We start from the raw sequence: 22,846 nt of genomic DNA on the forward strand, positions 1-22,846 counted from the left end.
ATCACGAAAGTCTCGTGTAGGCCCTACAGAGGCCCCCTCGGTTGCTAAGATTGGACACGGTGCACGCTAGTTATCCGGCCTAAAGTCCGAGGAGCGGCGTCCCGCAACTCCGCCTGCTTTTCATAGTTCATAGTTCTCTCCATGTAAAATAGCAAAGTTAACCAATATGGCTTTAAACTCAATAAGTATCACGGTCTAGGGATAATATTGAACATTTTCGTACGGTCTAGGGATTTAAATTGAACATGTACCAAAAATCCAAATACTATATTGAATAAATTAAAAGTTCGGTGATAACATTACACGATGAACTAAAATCCAGTTATCACGTTGAATGAATTTAAAGTTAAAATACCATATTATATTTCGGGTAAAATTTCAAGAACCATTTTTATTGTTTACCCGTAAAATTGAGCGCGCGATCGGTGCGAGGAGGAGCGAGGATGATTTTGTTGTTGGGTTTAGATTTACACGGAGTGACTAGTAGTAATGAATCGGGTGCAGACAAAAGGGTACTGCATAATCAGCAGGCACACACACAGCCTTCATAAATGCTCTGGCTCTGATATGAAATTCACCTCCCTCACACTCACTTCAGGGTCCCCTACCACTCTTAACTCGCAGATTGGTCCCACTCTCTCTTCTCGATCATTGGGTAACAGCCACTCCTTCCCCCCACATCCCAAATTTCTCCTGCTGTCCTCCCTTCTACGTCACAGAAACTCACGAGTCAAAACTCCCTCCCAACTCTCCCCTGCACCTGTTTGGAGAGGCACGTGTTATTCATCACTTGGCTCGTTCACAAGGGTCCCACCCTCGACGTGACATTTCATCAAACACCTTGTAATCTAATTTCCCATGCGCAATGCAACACTCCTTCGACATCGAACCGAATAGCATGTGATGTGGGTAATGCCCAATTTACCTGCCCGGCCGCTTGCGCCGTGGGGGTGTAAACAGGCCGAGCAGGCCGCTCCGAGCATCTCATGCCCGATAGGTAGCTTGGACTTGGTCGGAAAAGAAAAGGTAGTCACGGCAGCGCAGCCCGATCAAATGTCGGATTAAAAATTGGGTCCGGACACTTCAGGCTTTCGAGTTTCCGGTCTAAAATGGACACCCATGTCTCGGGCACTTACGCGTGGCGAACTAAGCTTAGAAATTTGCAGTGTCGATGTGAATCGATCCCATTTGAGAGAGATGAATACAACATCGTAGGAGACGTGTGGTGTGACTATACGATTTCAATTTTAAGAATTGACCACATGTAAATACAAAGCATACCCGCCCAAAGCAAACAAGAATTCATCCAGGAGTCAAATGAATATTGAAAATCACATGAGAGAGAGAGAGAGAGAGAAAGAAAGAAGTTGGTGGGACATGGCAACATGGCAATGATGGAACACATTCAAAGCAGAAGCCGGACAGCTCAGATGAGCATCTAATGAAATGAACGGAGACAGCTCATCCCCAACGCCAGCCCCACTCCTCCCTTTCTTTTTCTTTCTAAATTTTGCCATTTCTCACTTTTTGCCTTTTGTTTTCATTTGGGCCAAAATTTTCAAATCACCAGCCCCCCAATAGAATACTGCACAAAATTTGTGCCAACTTCCACAGCAGACTCCTACTTATATAGGCTACACACAGGGGAATCGGCCAGTCAAGTCCACCTTGCTCCACTTCAAAAAAAGCAACAAAAAACAAGTGAACTTTGTTATCTTTTAGCGAAACACGTTTGACAAAGTCCCAAGTTGAGTCGCCAGAAAGCAAAAACCCACCTCAGATTTCTCATCACACACACCCTTTTTCTCACATCAGCACTTCTTTTTTTGGGGGGGGGGGGATTAATTTATGTCTCAATTATTGGGAAAGGCATGTTTTTCTTCCATCTCTACGAGGGGCAAAGGGATAGGATAGGCTGATTGTTGTTGCTCAGGTCATGCGTCTGGAGAGCAGAATAGAATAATTTCTTCTTCTTTTTTAAAATTTAAAAATTAATCCCATTCTCCAACATTCTCAGAACTTGCCTATGGGGAAAATGATTAGACAAAGTATGTATGTCGTTCCGACATGTATGACCCGTTTACGAGCCAAAACTTTTCATGTGGCAAAAGGTTTGTCAACTCCTACTCAGATGAAATGCAAATCTTCTTCAACACGCCCTAAACTTTATACGGGTCTTATACGGACCACTCTGCTGTAGCCTTATGGACTCTCTCTCTCTCTCTCTCTCTGACACACATTACCTTCTGTTGAGGTGGGCTTTTCGTATAAATAATGTTGGATATCTCTTTGCTTTGTCAATGCGTGATGTTCTGAATCTTGGAGGAAATTTCCTATCTTGAAGATTGATCCAATACGTAGAGAAATCTATTGAAGGTTCAAGCTACTGTCAAAGTTGGCTAATAACGTATCTATACAGCTACATAAGATACGTTGAGCTCGCCTAACTCTAACTTAGTCGGGTCTAGCTCACTAGTTGTGTTTTAGTTTTGTAATTCGACTTTATGATTCTGATCCAGTCATGTTAACGTAAGTTTTTAAATTGTTGCCGAACATATGTAAAATGAAGTATTTTAAGTTCCGAGTTAATTCGTATGACTTTTGGTTTCGCCAGACATTTGGTTCATGAAAGTCGAATTTTGTCAAAGATCGACAGCCTCATGGCAGAGTCAATTATAAGTGACCCCTATTCTCAAAACTATCCAGATCAAACTGATGACAAAACTTGAAGGTGAAAAAACAAGAGACCATATAAGAGATCTAAAGCACTTGTTAACTGAATACTTCACAAAAAAAAAACAAAAAAAGAAATTTACCAACATAGCAAACTTAATCGAACATAAAATACCAAGGATACCAATTCTAGAACACCAGCAGCTTGAACATACTAGTGACTGGTAAAAGAAAGCATCTTTTTGCGCATGGATGTTCCAAAATTTTGCCCTAAAGTTCTACCATCATGTTAGCAAAACTGAGAATCACTCGTGAGATAAGAGAGGACGGCTCATAATGCAGGCAAGCATTTATAAAACGGCACAAGTACCAGAATGTTTTTCTTTTTATTCAGCAAGCTTGATGCAATTTGGCAGTTGCTATAGTACACAAAACCAAACTTTCAGAAGGGTTCAAAACAAACCTACAAGATGCAAATCACCAAAAGAATATCTTCGTAAGAACAAGCTAATCTCACTTGTGTTCTCTTTTCGATTCTCTGGTCTTTTTTCTACTGTTGGGATTTATTCAGCAAGTCCAAGAAGAAGATCTCTTAATCACTGGCTTCATCTGCTTGTCCTCTTCCAGGGAAATCATTCCCAAGTGCGAAGGATCCTCCAGCATCATCTTCGCTACCAAATATCCTGCTATAGACCATGTTTGGTACTTTCTTGCCTGCTTGCCAACGTATCTACCCGTTTTACCATCATAATATTCTGGCCAGCCGTCCTTCAACAAACGGGTCTCGGCCAGATCAATTATTCGTCTCGCAATTTGTGGCCGCCCCGTCTTGATGCAAGCAGCCGTCAACAACCACAGAAGCACTGCATTGATCATGATGGAGCAACAGTAATGGCAAAACAGAGTTGAGTTAGAAACACAAGCCAAGAATGAGATAGCTTGGGAAAAATTTTGTAAGAAGAACCGGGACTTGGATCACTGCTTCTATTAAAATGCCTAAAATTGAATCATGCTCAAGGATAAACAACTGAAATGATCAGTCTCCAGTTTATTGTGGAGATCCTAAAGCCATCCTTTTCACACAAATTTAAAGGAGCTGTCTACTAACCAGTCGAAAGTTCTTCAGAAAAAAAAAATCCTAGACCCTTGGCTTGTTTGTACACTAGACCCGGACTTCCTACATAACAGTGGCTACAGCAGGAAGTAAATTGGATTTAAAGAGGTATGGTGGACCCTTTCGTATTCATCAATTAATTGGAGACCTACCTATCTTTGAAGAAATCAGAAGCACAGGTGATAAAAGTCAACCTTACCGAATCATGCACATAGATATCATGACTAGCATGCATGTGGGCATAAAGTCAATCACTGAGGCTTCAGGCTTGAAGCAGTTATATGAGTATATTTCATCATCATCCAGTTCAAGATGACGCAGCTATCTGAATCTCAACAACACTAGCTTTGACTTTGCCCTGCTGCCAAAGGAAGTAGGTGGAAATGTGGTTTCATTTGCTTAGTCACTCTTTTAAGTATCATACAGCATTTATCTTGTGTCGAGTAACTGGTGCCTCTAGGCTTGCAGTCAATTTTTGGTTTGCCTCCATGAGGCATTTCATGTGAAACCTGAGAGCTATGAGTAAAGATCTTCTTAAGAAAACATTCAAAGTCCACGCAATGATCAGACACCCAGTTTCCACACACACAATTAAAGAAGAGGGAAGGAGCATCCCTCGCACACCCAAGGTTGTGGCTTTACAATCAAATTCTACTTCCTGAACCCTTTTTAATCTCGCTCCTTGCCAAACTCAGAGCTCGTAAAAGCAATTGCCCAATTAATAAAACAGATCTATCAGGAAACGTATCCTCCTCTTCCCCTCCTACCTTCCCAAAAGCTCGAATGTGATCGTATCTGTAACAGCCACTCATAGATCCATTCATCTTAATCGTCGAATACCAACTACGACCAGATTTTTTCAAAGGAAAGACCATAGACACAATTAACTATATATCAGAAAGTTTCCCAAATGATAAATCTGAATAACTTGAGTGAATATATCAGAAAAGAAAGGAACAAACCTGGCCAAGATCCTCCATTGTGATAACTCCATCTGGTATTTTTAGGATCACAACCGGTAACTATCCGCCATTCATGACCTTCCAGAGCAGGATAGCTTATTTTTAGAGGCATTTCCCCTACCAACTCATCCCAGCGAGCTTCTATAAGATCCATAATAGCCATTGATTGCTCCGGAGTAGCAAGTGATGCCAATATTGCTACACAATTACCCAAAGCAAACCATCTGAAATCCATCCTTGCAGGACTGACATTGCCAATGAAGTAACCACCACGCGTTGGCATAAATTCAAATACCCATTCCGGAATTGAATCAGGAATAACATTAAACTTATTTACTGCAGTATGGGAATATTCCTCAGTTTTATATCGGTATATGTCATTTAGTTGTTGGAAGTCAAGCCAGAAATAACTTCGCATGTGATAGCTTAAGGCGTGTAAGCGTTTGACAATTCTCTCGATGCATTCCTTTCCTTCTGCATCATGTTTTAGCATTGCCAAAGCACATCTCAGAGCCATAAAGAAAAGTGCCTGAATTTCAATTGGGTAGCCATAGACGCCCTGTAAATCAGTTCAACGACAGAGGATGTCAAATCCAACCTTCAGGAAAATATAAAGCCAGTAGAAGCCATCTACAGTACGTGGAAAGAGTATAAAGTCAAAAGACAAACTGAAAACACATCCATCAACAATGTTAACAAGTTCTTTCGAAGAACTAAAGGAAAAAAGATTTTAGCCACCAGTAAAGGGAACGGGAAAATCAGATGTGTCATCTCATTCTCTTGGCACGAAACAAAACTAGAGAAGTTAAAGATTTATCATCTCATCCAATTCTTAGTTGTTAAAACACAAAAAAGAAAAATTATAGCTTTTAAAGATGCTGTCTGCCAAGCAAGTGACAGATACATTAAATTCTTAATCCAATTTACATGAAATTGATTATTGGAGACACTTAAAGGACTGAATGAATAAAGGTACTCCACGAAGCAATAAGTGTGGATGGTCACTTTAATCAGCAGCACGTCATTGATAGCACCATCTGAAGGAAAAATTAGGTTTCATTCATGTACAAACTTTCAACTGGTGACATAATCACTTAGTTCTCAATACGCTCGACTAAGACCTAAAGGAAAGATAAGGTCACTTCAACATATTTGTTTTGACCACATGTTTCATAACCCTTAGAACAAAATAAAAAAGACAACAAATAAAAAGCTTCTTGTATGAGAGAAGATAAAGTCTAGTTTGACTAAAATTGTCCATCATCCTCGTCAATTTCCTTGCAAAATTAAATGAAGAGGGAATTCTACGATGACCAGAGCTAATTATCACTGAAATGGTAATAATTGTGAGTCTAAGTAATGCTTCGTCAAATCAGGCGGAGGTTACAGATTCCATTCATTTACTTCCATAAATCCCATCTACAAGGTGACAGAATCCCAACAATCAAATTGAAACTAGAAAGAGTTTATTTAGGTTGATTAGCCAACTTAAAATTTTGAATAAATGTGTGAAAAATACCTTATTGGCTACTGGTTCACTACACTCATAATTACAGAGAGGTGGAGTGATAGGCAATGACGGATAGTGAAGTTACATACAGCCAGAATAGACATTATCATCCACTTACCATTATGACATGTAATGCACAAAATAGTAATCTAGAGTGAGATTCACTCACCATTCTTCGATCAACCATCGAGCAACCATCAGCACAAAGTAAAGTAGGAAAAGTATCAAAACCCTCAGACAGGCAAAGAGAACATATAAGCCTCATCCCCTTCTGACACTCTGGCGTCTCTGCCAAAGACAGATCTCCCGTGGACTTTGTATACGCACGAAGCAGGATAATCCACCAAAATCCAGAGTCAACAGGTGCAACTCTTCCAATTGCACTCTCACCAAAATCTGCAATAAGACTATCTGTTTTCCGAACAGGATCATGCAAGACTTTGAAGCTAGCTGGCATTGCCCCTTCCCCAAGCTTGAATCTGTCTATTCTTTTCTCCCATCCTTGAAGATGTAAAGTCTTCAAGAGAAAATTCTTGACAATATCTGGCTCCCCATTCATTAGAAAAGCCAGTGCACTGGGGACAAAATCCCGAACAAACACCTATACAAGCACAATGACCAAAGGAAAGTTTCAAAGCATTAAACTTCACAGTCTCACCAACCAAGTTATGGGGGCAGTAAAGTTCATCACAATCACCTCTGAACAGATCCAACAAATACTGCACACGATTATCAAAATCTCATCTAGACACTTTCTCGACTCTTAACTAACCCCTTATTGATACCATCACTACATCATTCTAATCGATTCTATGAATTACTAGCAACCAAAGGCTATCAGGATTTTTCCACATTTTATCAAATTCTAATGTCACAAGCCACAATATTTTTAACCAACAAATTTCTATGGGTCCACTTTAGCATATAGTTTAAGCATCTCAGATCCTATTTTATGATATATCCCATACAAACTGTAGAATCTGACCCAATACTGAATGGCCTTCGTCGTTTGGTCCACTCCTACATACCTGATCATAGTTCAAAACTTCCTCGGAAGCATGGTCAACAGCTGCCATTGTCCCCACCGGTTGACCACGGTAATACACCAGAGACTTTCTTAGAGTCTCCCAGGCATCAGCCACCATAGGATGAGGTTCAAAAGAGTTGCGAGCTGATGATGCTGGGGTGTCAAACCCCGACCTTCTCCCAGGCGAATATGTGCTCTCCAGGTTATCCAACCCGACCCTCGTGAGCCCAATCGAGAGCTCGCTAAGGGACCTCTCATCGAAAGATCTCTGCCGCTCGATGTTAAGCCTCGGCTTGTCAAGAAGACGGGCGAAATCGTCATCGAACATTTCATTGATCGAGCAATGCGAGCCAACATTGCGCAGTCCGGTCTCCTTGGTCCCCTCCATGTCTTCTCCTCCTTCTCCTTGCTATGCGCTCCTTACAATCCACACAAAGTGGAAGAGGACTCTGTCTTCCAACAAATAATAAAAATTCACAGGGTTGCTTGATGGTCAAAAGAGATTAGTACAACTAAAGGAATAAGATCACAGCAGAAGACCAGTTCAAAACAGAAGGATGCCTGATAGAGTCTTTCTTTTCGGGGTGCAAGACAATAGCAAAGCCTATTTTTAACCACAATTAGTTGCTGATTACGCTTCCCAAACCAATCGGTCACGTTCTTTTTACTATTTAGAAACATTGTCAAACACGAGGAGTTTCAAAAGACACAGCCCATCAACAAGAACCCACATGCGCATTCTGAATCCTCACATCCCCCCACGCGCAAAGACATCGCCAAACTTTCGAGGAAAAACTACGCTACATTCTCAACGACGGTACAAGCAAAAACAGATTCCCGGCTCTCCAAAGGACGCAATGAAACGGGGAGCGCGCGCGCGGGGGTCAAATGCAAGATCCACCCCCCAGAAAACGAAGCCAAACGCATCGACCCACCAAAAGGATCAGGCTAAATTCGCAGACTTTTGACCGGACGGGTGGACCTAATCAACAAAAGACCAGATCTGCGCGCCCGCTAATGCAACACCAATGAAGACCCCCCCAACAAAGCAAAAAAAAACGACGACGGCAGACACCGGCACCCGAGACTCCAGAGAGAGAGGCACAGGGACCCGAACCTCGGAGGGGGAGGGGGCGTCGCCGGCGCGGGAAGGGGGGGGAGCGCGCGGCGGAGGGAGGGTATTCTCCGGCCGGTCGCCGGCGCTTTCTCCGGCGGGGGGATCGGGGAACGGGAAGGAGAGGAAGAGGGAGAGGCAGAGGAGGGGAAAGAGAGGCACGGCGTCGCGAGCTGTTATTTATAGCAAAAGCCAGAGATCCGGAAATTGATTTATTTCGGGGATATTTTTAAATGAAAAAAAAAATTCTAATTAATTTAATGTAAGAGAAGGTACCGGCAATAGCCGGTGGAGTGTGAGGGGGGGGGGGGGGGGGAACGACACGAGGGGGGCAAAATAGGAATAAACAAATAAATAAATAAAATAAAAATGGGGCAGAGCCTACGTGGACACTGGATAATAAGGACGGGAGTCTGACTTTGGAGATTGGGGGACTTCCCCCGCTGCCAAGCTGTCGCCTTGGGTTTTTTTTTAAAGCCCCGGAATTTTTTTTTTATTTCATCGATTTTCTTAAATTCGTTTAATTTATTTGGGGAGGGGGGGGGGGGGGGGGTAGGTGGGCACGGCAGTGCTCACCAGTCACCGGTAACTAACTACCCTTCTCTTTACTCTCTACGTATATTTGCCGATTCCCTCCCGTTTTTTTTTTTTTTTTTCGGTCAAGCCTCCCGTTTTCTTGGTGGGAAAAATGACGCAAACAGTCCCTGAACTTTAGCTCAATATATAATTTGATCCCTGAACTTTTGATTTGCTCGATGTAGTCTCTGAACTTTAACATGATGTTCGATGTGGTCCCTGAACTTTTAATTTGTTCAATTTGGCCCCTAAATTTAAGGCACGTGTTCAATTCAGTCCCTGATCTATATAAAAATGTTTAATGTAGTATTGAACATTATGCTAAAGTTCAGGGACTATACTGAACAAAATAAAAGTTTATGGACCAAATTGCACATTAGGTCAAAGTTCACGGACTGTTTGTGTCATTATCCCTTTTCTTGGCAGTCACCTTCGTGGTGGTAAGTGAAGAGAATGAAAAATAATAAAATAGGATTAATATTGCGAAAAACCACAGATTAGTACACCGGTGACAGATTTACCCTACATTAAATTTTCAACCACCAAAAATCCTAAATTGGTACATTTGCGATAAATTTACCCTACGTTGGTTTCCGTTAAATTTGATTTATATAATGAAAAACCACAAACCAACATGACAAACGGAGGGTAAAACCACTTGTCATCTTCCATGCGTCATTCAACTCAGTAATTTGATTGCAAAATTTAACGAAAACTAACGGGGGATAAATTTGTCACATGTGTAGCGGCTTGAGGTTTTTTGGTGGTCAAAAATATTTTTTTTGAGTAAATCTATCACGGGTGTACCAGTTTTGGGTTTTTCGTGGTATTAACCCTAATAAAAATCGGGGATAATGACACACACGATCCTCGAACTTTGGCTCAATGTGCAATATGGTCCTTGAACTTTTAATTTGTTCAATATAATCCCAGAACCTTAGCCTAATGTTAAATGTGCTCCCTAAACGTTTAATTTGTTCAATACAGTCCTTTGACTATATAAATATGTTCAATGTAGTCCATGAACTTGAATTGATAGAATGACTGCATTGAACATTTTCATATAGTTGAGAGATTCTATTGAACATGTACATTGGGCCAAAGTTTAGAGACTGTTTGTGCCATTTTCCCTAAAAATTGTAAAAATTCATCCCGTTTATGGAAATTATATTGGCCATTTTAATTTCTATCCACGATATTAATTCACCACTAGATATATACATTCCCCCTTTTCTTTTTTCTTTTTTCTTTTTTCCTCTTTTTTTTTTTTTTTGGAAAGTGGAGAAGCGGAGGATAAGAATATGGAGTTTCCTTTTGTTTTGGATTTATCCAAAACACTGGCACGAGATATTTTAATTTTGACAACGGAATGTTTTTTAGCCCGAATCATAAATTCCTGGAATAAAGTTTCCAAAAATTATATCGAGAGGAAATTCAGATTCCGATGACAAAGGCGAATATTCTATCCACAAATATTCTACCCCAAAGTCAGAATTGGTGTACAGTATAGGTTTCTTAAGCTGGAATTGGAATGAAGCATATCCCAAAAGTCAAAATTACTTTCCCTAATTTCCTTTTTACTTTCGCTTTTTCAAATCGCGCCTTTGGTTTTTTGAATAAGATTCCTTCGCGTTTCGCCGTGTGAAATTTAAAAAGGAATCGTTGAATGGATCGTGTCCATGCACGAATCTGAAATGACCCGTTAGTATCGTGAGTCGAATCACTGCGATTGTTCTTTGAAGACGCTTTTCGATCCGGAGCATCTAATAATTATCCGTAAAATAATGGTTTGATACAAAAAATGATTTGCTCAAATTTAGAAACAACTTGATCAAAAGCAATTCTGTCCCGATCTTGACTTGATTGTAATTTATCGAACTCATGGCTTCGGGATCATAATTTAATTAATTCCCATTTAGATTTAATAAGGAACTTCGAAACAGACGAGTTCACTTGAGAATAGGCCGACCCAACTCCAATCGATCGCCGAACCGGTGCAGATGTTCACCCTTAACAAAGCTTATTAGGAGCATTCTGCGGGATCGCACCGTGATATGGTATTTCCAAAGATAAAAGGCCATCCGCATTTTTCGCGCTGCCTGCACACATCATCACGATGAACACCAACTTCAAAATTAACCACCGGCATGTAGCAGAGCAGCCGACTTGTCCAATGAACACGTCGCTCGATCAATTCGACGCCGTAACGCGCATTTACATCGTCCGGCTCGAAAAATCTTATCTCCGTGATCACAAGTTATAACATCGATCGAGTCGAAGCTTCTTTCCATACCAAAATTCCCCTCGGCGAAGAAGATAACAGATGGCTTTCTTTCTTTCTTTCTTTCTTTGCTCTCCTTAATCATGCTTGCAAGTCGGAACCAAAGGGTTGGAAGTCGAAAAAATTCTAATTAAATAAATAAATATATTATTGTCTTTTGTTAATTAACAGATCGTGGCTTGGAAGCAAAGGGTTGGTGCCGAGATTTAAGGCTTCCTCGATTTCTGATTTATTTATTTTTATAAATCTTTTGTTTCCTAACTTTGACCAGAAAATGTTATGAGAATTAAAATGCCGCGCGTCGCGAGATTTTTGAAAAAATAAAAGATAAAAAAAAAGCGAAAAATCCCGCTTCGAACGTGCTCTTAATTTACGCCGTGCTGGATTCGTCTCGTGGTCCCGTGATATTATGTTGAATAGGCCCCCCTCCCCCCCCCCCCCCTCTTAGCGGAGGAGAGAATGGGCCTGTATACCTATAAGTCACGATCGAGAAAAAGATATCGCAAGTGTCATAATTTTCATACAACGTTCATTTCGAGTGCCGTAACCTCTTTTTTTTTTCTCGACCCGCTGGAGTACCGTAGCTTCCGTGCGGTGCTCACCCGAGTGTCATATCGAGTGCCGTGACTTTTTCTTTACGATCACTAGAGCGTCGATCGATCACTTAAGTGCTACAGATTTCTAAAGATGTACATCGCAAGTGCCGTTCTACGTCGGATTTTCCGGGACCTGGGTGGACGCTATTAAAAAGTCGCGGCACTCGAGCGATCAATCCAAAGCTATAATACTTAAGTGAACAATTTTTTTAAAAGTCATGTCACTCGAGTAAGCGCCGTACGAAAGTCATGACCCATGTGGCGTCCCTTATCCCCACAACGCCACTCGGCAAGCCAATTGCTATTTATTGCGGGACTTATTTATGTCGAGAAAAACTACGCGCATCGACATAAACTTGCACGGGGGGCACGTATCTTGTGTCTATGTCTACCTAAATTTTATATGCTCGCGTATATTGTCACATCCTCGTAATTTCATGGCCATGGATTACGAGTCAACCGAAGGTTAGTAATAATTTAGTCGAGATTCGGGTATAAAGCATGATGGATGACACAAGATTTGGGGGAAATAAAAGTCCCAATTGGACTTCCTTCGTGGTCCAGATTGAATTGATAGTTCATTGGGCGTCCAAGTCATCCCAAGATTTCTTGTGCAAATTCACTTCTCATAATTTTTTTTTTCCCTAAACCAAACGCGCCGATTTGGTCTCTAATTGTGACGTCGCTTTCGCAAGCTTATTTTCTCGACGCGACGCGACGTGACGTGTCGATAAGGGTTGGAAAGTTTAGAGGAGCATTGCTCGTAAAATTCGTAGGAACGAAACCACGTTTGGATCTCGTGGAAAAACACCATCCTTTAAAAGGGTCCGTTTGCTTCACGCAGTTTTCGGGCATTCAGTTCTCTCGGGAAAATGGGTGAACAGTTTTCCATTTTCCGGAAAAATATCCTCCCCATTGTCCGCACTCGATGCCCCGGCACCCGGGCGCAGGTCCATAAAGGCCGACCGCAGGATTCCGGTATCCGAGCTCTGATCCCCAACACCGGGCCCGGGATCTCGGTGTCTGTGCTCCGATCCCCGACGCCTTGGTCGGGGGTCCATCGAGGCTGGACCCGGGGTCCTAGATTAATCTGCTGTGGCAATGACGTGGATGGTGGCTCGCGGTAATCGAACATCGTTGTCATATGGAGCTGTTGCGGACACAAACAAAATGCGAGATCCCTAGAAAGAAACGGGCGATCTGCCCCCAACCACAAAAATTAGGAAAGTTAGGCTAGTTATTATTCCTCGTGGAAAATGTGCTCAATAAGGAGCCGAAATTTACGGAATTAGCCCCCAAATCAAAGCTGAGCTGAAGAGCACTCTCGAGTCCCTATTGACCAATTAAAAATGAGCACATCTTCTTGGAAAACGCAATTTTAAGGGGAAATTATCTTCCGGGTCAAAATCAAACTTGGCTAATTGGCATGAAAAAACAAAGGATGAAAAGTTAACCTACCAACTTCCTACTAATAAAAATTAGGGATATCTGCATTGAAAGTCCTACAACTTAATCATGAAAGTTCGATCTAATCGTAAAACTTGTTGTGAAAGTGCGATTGAGTCCTTAAACTTTTAAATAGTGCGATCAAGTCATAAAATTTGTCAATTTGGTCAAATCAAGTCGTTCCGTTAATTACACTTTTTGAAAATTTTAGGACTCAATTGTACTTTCGTGACAGGTTTTAGGATTTGATTGCACTTTTTGAAAGTTTTAAGACTCGATTACACTTTTTATGACAAGTTTTAGGACTTTCTGTTCATTTGTCCCTAAAAAGTAAGATCGACCTTTGGGTGAAATTGTTGAATTGTCCTTACACCACAATAATAAACTTCATCCTTTTCCCCATTTTCAATTTCTACATTTTGAATAAATGTTTACTTTTGATTAGTGAAGAGTGATAAAATGTCCATTTCAATGGTTGCTTTCTTTCGACCAAAAAAAAAAAATGGTTGCCTTGCGGAAAAGAATCCATACAGTGATTAAAAAAAGAAAACGATGTTAATAATATAATTTTTTCATATGGTTGAAGCCGTAGCTTTCATTATCAATTTATGTAACAAATCGCGTGCGCTATCGCATCCATAAAAACTAGCAATTTATAAAGAAAGACGAAATTGATCCAAAGACATCACACAGAGAGTGAGGTAATCTATGCGCGTGGCGGTACCGCATGCCTAAATTCCCGGCCGACAAAAAATTTATAATTTCAGTACTCCCTCTTTAGAAAACAATTAATAATCAACATTACCAAGACAAAAATAATTTACATCGGCTCCGCCCTCGGGCGGCGACGGGAGAATTCGTGTGGCACAAACTTTAGGACGAAATAATTTCCACCCTTCTTTCCTTTTCTATCTACGATGTAATTCTCTCGAAAATTTGAATATTAATTCATAAAAACATTAATGTTATTCATTCAAAAAAAAAGAAAAAAAAAAGTTTATACAAACGGGTTGCCGGCTAAATATTTTTTTTTTTTGGGGGACATGGGTTTCCAGCTAGTTGACTATATGTTACTAATTAATGTAATGCACGCATGCATGATCTTCACCGCCAAGGAAAAGTGCAAAAGGTGGTATTTGCCTTCTGGGTCGTAAAGTAGGTGTGTACTCTTTTCGTTTGCTCACGTACCCAAATCGACCTCATCAAGCATCGGATTGGACAAAGCACCCCCCTCGTTGTCAAGATTGGTACGAGCCATTCGTCCGAGTTTCTATCCAATCTTTCATACATCCGTATTATTTACGGACTCGGACGTATCTAGATAATTTCGCGAAAAATAGAGGCAAACGCGAAAGAAATTCGGGGGAAATAAAAGAAAGCGAAGAGAGATTAAAAGAAAAAAAAGGCACGAAAAAGGGGAAAATTCCCCTCTTTTTTGGGTTTCTATTGTACTCAACCGTGGCGTGCTCCACGCGATTTCCCAGCTGGTGCTTTCCTGGATTTCCTTCTTCAAATTTTTTTTTATATAAATTCATTTTGTACGATATTGACCAAAACTCTCATTGGTGGCTCCCCAATATCGTGCACCGGATGGGGGATTTGTTCTTATTATTATTTTTGTTAATAATAATAACAATAATTAATTAATTAATTATTATTAATTTGGTACGAAAGTTTAGAACGAAGGGGGGAAGCAAGGAGCACGCATGCGTTGCTTCGGGTCAAACCTTTTGTTTCCTCGATCCAATCGGACCGAAACCGACCCGCGAAAATCGGTAAGGTCAATGATGTCGACAACCCAGAAAATAATCCGATTTCTTTCTTTTTCTTTTATATAAATTAGGAGTGAGCAAGATGGACCACCCAAATCAGGACCAGACCGACTGATTTGGTCTGGTTTTCGGGAATATCAGTCTGGTTCCCGGTTCCTAAAAGTGGAACCGGTTTCCGAGAGGTCCGGTTCCCGGTTCTAGGGTAGGAACCGGATCGGACCGGATCGATAAATATATATTTTTCTAATTTTTTTCATATATATATTTATTTACTTTTTAAAATTTTTGAAAAAAATAGTAAGTCTAATATAATTTCTCCAGTTCCCTCTTGCCTTTACCAAGACTAGCCGGTCCAGTCCCCGGTTCTAGAAACTGGGAACCGGTCCTCTCGGTCCGGTTCCTGGTTCTTGGATTGGACCGGACCGGATCGGGAACCACTCACCCCTAATATAAACGTGAAGAGGGAGGATGGGTTATCGGATCTGATGATGGTGACGGGTTATCAGTCGGGGCTCCGGGCGTGGCCCAGCTTATCTTCATTTGTTACCATAATGCATCATCAACATATCGTATCATAACCTTTCAGGGAAAAGCCATCTTTCCTTATCTGCTGTGGAGACCACGAGGAAATGCTGATTTCAGTCTGCACGAAATGTGATGCACGTGCTTGTCACCGAGACCGACCCGTTTTTGGGAGGATGAGAGCGTGCTTACAGCTGTAAGGCTACACTTTGGCGTTTGCCTTTTGGGATTTGTTTGATTGTTTTTTTTTTGTTCCAACTCTTTGGGATTTGCTTTGGTTCGGAGGCCTTCTTTGTTATCTCCCGTGCATGATTTTGACGAACGAACGAAATATTCCTTCGACCAAAACAATAAAAGAAAATCCAGTAAGTACCGAGTTTAACGTTAATGTTAAGGCTAACACGCGTTGCATGCGACGGCTAATTTAAGAACCCGCGGCAAGAGATCCGTAGAGTCGAGCCGAGGCCAGCGACCTAACACTCGATCTGAACCGAAAAGCATCAAGTTTCAATCACTTCTTTGTGTGTATCGGTGACGCGGATAACGATCCGGCTTCAGATCCATACAGGGCGAGCCGCTTTGACGGGGCGCGCCTAAAATTCCGCGATTTCCGAGGCTTTGCTAACTAGGATAAAAAAGCGGGGAAATTTCAGATATTCTCGGAAGGATTTTTCATGTTTTATCGACCGTAAGCCGTAATTAGGACCGAATGAAACAGAAAATGGACTGTATCATAAAACTTCAGCAGACAAGTTCCTTAAAGTTTTGAAACCTCGGAACAGTGAGCCCAAAGCCCAGAGGCACAGCGTGGCCCTTGTCAAGATCGTAACGTTTCGGACCGAACAAAATGTGGCCTCTCAACGTAGGATGCGGACCTTGATGAATCCCGTTTGGGTTTAATTGTCTGGTCTTCAGAGAAGACAATTAAAAGTAACTTCCTTTTTTTTTTCTTTTAATTTTTCTCGCAAAAATTGGAATTTCAAAAAAAATTCGAGAAAAAAAAGAAGGATTTAAAACAGGTTGAGAAAAGTAAAAAAATAAAATAAAAAATCAAGAGGTGAAGCTATACGCATTTTTCGGTTTGGCTCGAGCTCAATCTAAACTAGGTGAAGATAAAGATATTGGGGGTATTGGGGGTGCGAAATGTGCGGATATCAACACGTTAAAATAAGAAACGTATTCGTGAAATCCGCTGACCTTGTATAACAAACGAACAGGTTGCGGAGGCCCTCACGGGAGCGAAAGCTCCCTTTCCTCCGAGCAAAACCTACAATGATGATACCAAATTGCCCCTCCTTGGAAACTCATTTCGGCATCTTATGCGGTGCTTGATTGTTTATCTTTTAGTTGGTTTTGGTTTTGAGTGTGTTAGATGGATCTGAAAATTTAGGATTTTGGGACAAAGATGTTTTTGAAAGAAAAATGACATTCTGTAATTAGCGTCACATGGATCCATGTGACGATCAAAGTGTTCTCCAAAAAGTAAAACTAACACCTGTATTTTGATTTTAAAAAGTAGAGGTCATTGGGTGAAAGGTCAGGCATGTAATTTATATCTGTTCAATTTTTATGTGTTTTCATTAGGCATCAAATTGCGCATTATGCGACATAGCTATAAAAATGAGACAGTTCCAGTAATGTACGGGAATATTTTATATTAATAAAAATTATTAATGAAAGCTGACTGTTTTGGATGTACTTATTGAATGTAATTGCGCAAGAAATAGTTGAAACTAAATTTGTGTAGATTTCTGAAAGCATATTCTCATATTGAATCGATGAAAATGTAGAACATGAGTTGTAATTTTATAATAAGTCAAAGCAGAATGGACAACGAGGTGAAAAATAAAATCACATTCAATAGCATGGCATAATGGCGATATTTACTTTCCCAAACCACACATTCAATAGCATTTTAGTAAGTTCGTAAGTATTATAACTTGTTGTGAAGAGAAATGGTAGGAGTTATAAAATCGGCTTCTCCTATAATTGAAAATACTTGATGGGGGTATTTAGGTGACAGCCCGCTTTGGGAGATTGCGGCCAAAACAATTCTTCATATAAGGAGAAGATCGCCCGTTTGGTACAACATTGCAAATGGGCTTTGGATTCTAAAGTCCCTCGGGTAAATACAAATAATGTTTGGTTTGTTTTTTGCTCGACTTTGGGGAAACGCAGCCGATGGTAGCTCCGGAGGTTCTTTGGAATGTTGCATTTCCGCAATGCAAAACAATTTTTTTCTTCCAACTTTGCCCTCGCTTAACTATCATAATTTTGGAAATATCCCTACCTAATGCGATGTCACCAACGGGTGGCCGGTGAGCATCCGACGAGGCCGTATGTGGCTGCCCGTGAGCTAGATTTGGCGTCGAAAGCCTCGCCTGAGGCCAGGGGAGGTTCTGCTGCCGCTGCTGGCGCAAGATTTGGCTCGCTGGCAATGAATATTAAAGAACTCCACTTTGTATTTGGGCGTGCCAAGTTAGCTGATTTAGGAGGATTTAATCGAACTAGATTAAAAAATGTGTAGAATTTAATTGTACTTTTTAAAAGATTTAGAATTTAATTATTCAATTACACATTGAGTTAAAGTTTTATATTTTTCTATTATATTTATATAGATCGACGGTCTCCCTGTCCAAAACGGTAGAAGAAGACTTGAGGCGCCGTTCCGAGCGATCGCAGTTCCAGAACCGCCGCCAGACCTCGGACCTTTCCCACATCAATGTGTCCGACGACTCCGACCCATTGACCATCTCCTTCCTCCAACTTCTCTCTCTACAAAACAGAGAGAGAGAGAGAGAGAGAGAGGGGGGGGACGACAATCTCGAAACTCCCTCCTCCCACCATGCCATTGAAGCCCATCAACTCCTACACCGTCGCCCTCATGCTGTGCTTCGCCTTCCTCGTCCTCTTCCTCTCGGGCTTCCTCGAACTCCCTTCCTTCGCCGCCTCCGTCCGCTCCGCCCCCCGCCGGGGGCCGCGGCTCCCCGACGCCCCTCTCGCCCCCGATCCGTTCACCGATTTGGTGGGCGCGTTCAGGGAGTGGGACTCTCGAGTGGGTTGTGCCCTGTTCAGGGAAAGGCACGGCGGGCGATCGGGGAACGGGTTCAACAACGGATCGTCCTCTTCTTCGCCTTCCCTGCAAGTGGGTGGCGATGGCGAATCGGGGTGCGGCGAGCTGCGGCTGAGCCACGTCAGTGTGCTGGTCAAAGGGTGGACCTGGATCCCCGACAATTTGGACAATTTGTATCCGTGCCGGTGTGGGTTGAGCTGCTTGTGGACTAAATCTCCGGTTCTTGCGGACAAGCCCGACGCTTTGCTGTTCGAGACCTCGACGCCGCCGCTTCTGGTACGTTTCTTCACTTTGGTCCATCTAATGTTGTAATTTGTGAGTTTCAGTTAATTCAGTTGTACAGAGAAGTTGTAATTTCATGTTCAAGGTGAGTCTTCTGCGGAATTTAGCTGCGTACTAGCAATCTTTCGAGCGGCCTGCGCCACAAATATCTGCATTTCAATTCTTTTGTCAATTAGAGAAGATGGTATTGAAGTTCTTGGAGTGATGGAATTCATAATCTTGTATCTGTTTAATGTATCTGTATTCCAGATCAACACTAAATTACAAAGGCGTCGAGTTTTCTTATAACCGAATCTGAGAGCTCTGGGAAGTACGGAATTAGAATCAAATCAGAGCGCGATATCTTTTTGGGGAAGGATTCTCATCAACGCGATTCTACATCTGGAAAAATATCTATTGCTGGGGATGAACATGACTTTCTGGGACAGTTAGCTATCCATTACAAGAGTATTAGATGACTGAAATGTGAATCCTCCAAGCACAGTGTTATTTCTAGCAGGTGTGGTAATGCCACTTTGTTTTAAGTGGGGTAAAAAACGTCTACGAGCTGAAGTAATTCTAACCTGGAAACCTCGCCAAGCTGCTGGCCACATACTTCGCACTTCGGTGTGGTTTCACAGAATTCCTTTTAGGATTTGGTATTGAATTGGAAGACAGGAATATTATAAGTGGAACGTTCTGGAGAGCGCCTGTCAAAGCGCAACCTCCCTTCCTTTAGATAAATGGAAGACTCTCTCCCATGCTATCCTTTTGGTAAAACCTATTGCTTCAGCACCTGAGGGAGGCTGATTATTCATGTCATCCCAATACAAAACATGTCCTAACAACAGAAAATTAGTTAGTTTGTATCGTCTTGTCTACTGGCAATGAATTTTTGGAAAGAGAACCAAGTGCAGAACCCAAAATTTCAGTTAGAATATTCATGAAGTTTGCATCTTCTCAATTAACACAATTATTTTCTGGTTAATATTCATCTTGAAGTAAAGAAGATTGCACCTTAGGTCGAGCAACAACCCTATATGCTTCTTGTGAAGAATTATTGCATCATTGGCAAAAAAGATGTTGAACCAGTTACCTAGTCCTCGGTCCCAACCACTTCTAACATGTTATAGGTATGCTAGACATTCTTGCTTCTGGTAATGTTTCCAAAATCTTGGATATTGCAGAGAAGCTGTCTGGAATTCTTATATTACCAAAAGCTTGAAGAGGTTGGATCATTGAATGGTCTTAAATTGTATGGCATTGTAAGGCACAGTGGCAAAAGGTCCTTGAGGCAACCTACTGAACTCATAGAGTCTTGAATGTTTTCAACCAAAGGATTTGCGATTACTGGCTGTTGTCAAAGTAATGCCATATGAACTTGGTCCGAGATTGCAACATGCCTGGGGGCAAGTTAAAATATCCATGTATGTGATCTTGAAATCACCTTTGGTCAGTCTTCTAGATAGATGTCCTGGTGGTTTAGGTTGCCTTCACTGTGAGCTATTCTTTGGTTCAGTTTCCAATTGAGTTGCTTTTTGTTTTTTTTGGTCGAGTGCTACTTGTGAACCATAGCAGTCCAACATAAAGGTTTTTTAATCGACTTGGTTTTTTTTATTGGTGCTCTCCAATAAGAATGCTGCTGGCTAGGCTCTTTTACTAAAGTGTGACACATGTACAATGCAATGAAGCTTGAAAAATAAGCACCTGGAAGCCGTCCCTTGAAGTTTGTTTTTGTTTGGTTCAGCTCCAGTTTTGCTCAACTGGAGCGTACCAATTTTCTTGGAAATACTCATTCGTATCCTATTGTCATGTAACGCGGTGGTTGTCCTTGCTCTTTTTACTTTGCTTTTGTCCATAAAAACTATGGAGCCTTCTCTTTGTGCCTGCTACCCATCCATCTATATGTGCATGTGCAAATTTATGATTGAAATGCTGATATGTGACCCTGGAAACAGAGACTAGGCGGTTCTAGCTATTGAAAATTGTTTTTCTATATTGCTCTCGACTCTTTTCTCATGAAATCTTCGACTATCTTTTCACTTTGCCATGTTGTTGTCATATTTAGGTCACCCAATAAAAGGTGAGAAGAAATTGCCCTGCTGTCTAGACATTTGTTGTGGAATAGGAAACGGTTATTCGTGAAATCGTCATGTTTAGCTTCATTGCTTTCTATGGCAGATCATTTTTATTTCTGGTCAGCTGGATGGTTCATGCTTCTTAGTTTATAGATTCTTCATGTGCCATTCTTGTTGCTGTTTGTCTTGATCTTTTTTGCTTTTTGGTAATAATCACTCTACCTAAATTATTTCACTGGCACAGCCCACTATCAGCTTAAATGCCGGTACATGAATAGATTTCTTTAATTTTCCCGATTGATATCCGCTTCCATGAAATTTGTTTTACATGCTGCTACTGCTTTGATTGAGAGTATCTTCTCTCACTGAACATGGTCATATCAGAGGCGCAATGGGGATCCACTACGTGTATACATGGATCTGGAGGCTGGCCGAAGGAGATCTGGCCGAGAAGATATATTCATCAGTTACCATGCAAAGGACGATGTCCAGTCAACCTATGCTGGATCACTTTTCCACAATGGTCGAAATTACCACGTGTCTTCTTATAAGGACAATGTGAGTGATCATCTCGTCAATCCCTCTCGAGTCTCATCTTGATTTTCTCCCTATTAACTTACGATCCTTTAAATGTATTAAATCCTGTTTTTGCACCCCAGGAGACGCTGGTTTATTGGTCTTCCTCTCGTTGCCTTCCTCAAAGGAATGAACTCGCAAAAAAGCTCCTCAAGTTACTGCCTCACCATTCATTTGGCAAGTGCTTAAATAATGTCGGCGGTCTTGACAAGGCGCTTTCTTTCTATCCCGAGTGTGCCAACGATGCCAGTGTCGCTCCAAAATGGTGGGACCATTTGCACTGCGCCATGTCTCATTATAAGTTTGTTCTTGCAATCGAGAACACTTGGACAGAAAGTTACGTGACGGAGAAGCTATTTTATGCTCTGGATTCCGGGGCGGTCCCCATCTATTTTGGTGCCCCCAATGTCATGGACTTTGTCCCTCCGCATTCGATCATAGACGGGAACAAGTTCAGCTCCCTGGAGGAATTGGCGACTTTTGTGAAGTCCCTCGCGAATGATCCGGTGGCTTACGCTGAATACCACGCGTGGAGGAGATGCGGCGTCTTAGGTAATTATGGAGACACACGTGCGACAAGCCTTGACACCTTGCCGTGCCGATTATGTGCGTTCATTAGCAAGAAAGGCGGGAGAAACGCAAGAGCTTTATAAAGATTTGAATTCTTTTTGAATACCCGTTTTGTTACCTCATCATCTGATGGATGCGCGGTGCTCTATAAGTTTAGTCCATGGCTATTAACATATATAAAGAGAGAGATGGATACGAGGAGATTGTAGATTAGACATTGATGTAAACATGCCTCTAACAAAATCATCATATTAATGAATACAAAGTCATCACGATCTTCGTGTTTGGACTTTTCCCCTATTTTGTGCAGCGAAGCCAGATTGGTGATCAATTGTTGCCGTGCTTGTTCTGTCATTTTCGAGTACAATTTGGGTCGCTTGGAACTTCGGATCGAGGATTGGAGAGGAGAGGTGGAAGAAAAGGCTCGGGATGGATTTAGGAGCCTTTGTGCGAGCCGTATGCAGTGAGAGTCCCACGGGCAGTGACGAGGGGGTTACGGACGTAACGAGGGGGTTCGTGTCTATATGGAGATGCATTGTGCTCTCCTCAAAGGGTTATAGATTTATATCATGTGCATAAACTTTTATGGCTTGCCGGTGCGAAACAATTGCGAGGATTTCATTTTTTATCGGGCACATGTTTTCCTCTAAACAGATATTAATAACTATTTTGGACCCGAGCATGTCCTCAAATTA

The 22,846-nt window shown here is 41.6% G+C and overlaps 2 protein-coding genes across 4 annotated transcripts; one reads left to right on the forward strand and one right to left on the reverse strand.

Annotated features, from left to right (window-relative positions):
- Window positions 1-3,040: 3,040 nt before the first annotated feature.
- Window positions 3,041-8,534, reverse strand: LOC115686750 (probable alkaline/neutral invertase D). Of its 2 annotated transcripts, XM_056308470.1 has the most exons (5): window positions 8,404-8,534; window positions 7,288-7,733; window positions 6,429-6,860; window positions 4,750-5,308; window positions 3,041-3,536 (listed from the first exon to the last, which is right to left on the reverse strand). In XM_056308470.1, the coding sequence occupies exons 2-5, from the start codon at window positions 7,672-7,674 to the stop codon at window positions 3,241-3,243; spliced, it is 1,674 nt and encodes a 557-aa protein (XP_056164445.1). In that variant the 5' UTR covers window positions 7,675-7,733; window positions 8,404-8,534; the 3' UTR covers window positions 3,041-3,240. The 2 variants fall into 2 exon arrangements, with proteins under 2 accessions (XP_056164445.1, XP_030468003.2); XM_030612143.2 differs by lacking the exon at window positions 8,404-8,534 and having other exon boundaries at window positions 7,288-8,312.
- A 9,700-nt stretch (window positions 8,535-18,234) lies between these two features.
- On the forward strand, window positions 18,235-22,846 carry LOC115686827 (alpha-(1,4)-fucosyltransferase). 2 transcript variants are annotated; one of them, XM_056308826.1, is made up of 4 exons: window positions 18,235-18,942; window positions 21,390-21,563; window positions 21,665-22,133; window positions 22,462-22,846. In XM_056308826.1, the coding sequence occupies exons 1-4, from the start codon at window positions 18,439-18,441 to the stop codon at window positions 22,476-22,478; spliced, it is 1,164 nt and encodes a 387-aa protein (XP_056164801.1). In that variant the 5' UTR covers window positions 18,235-18,438; the 3' UTR covers window positions 22,479-22,846. The 2 variants fall into 2 exon arrangements, with proteins under 2 accessions (XP_056164801.1, XP_030468101.2); XM_030612241.2 differs by lacking the exon at window positions 22,462-22,846 and having other exon boundaries at window positions 21,665-22,449.

Source organism: Syzygium oleosum, unplaced genomic scaffold (genome assembly GCF_021117445.2).
Source record: "Syzygium oleosum isolate NSW1041296 unplaced genomic scaffold, Sole_v2.1 Sole_v2.02, whole genome shotgun sequence".
Taxonomy (NCBI): Eukaryota; Viridiplantae; Streptophyta; class Magnoliopsida; order Myrtales; family Myrtaceae; genus Syzygium; species Syzygium oleosum.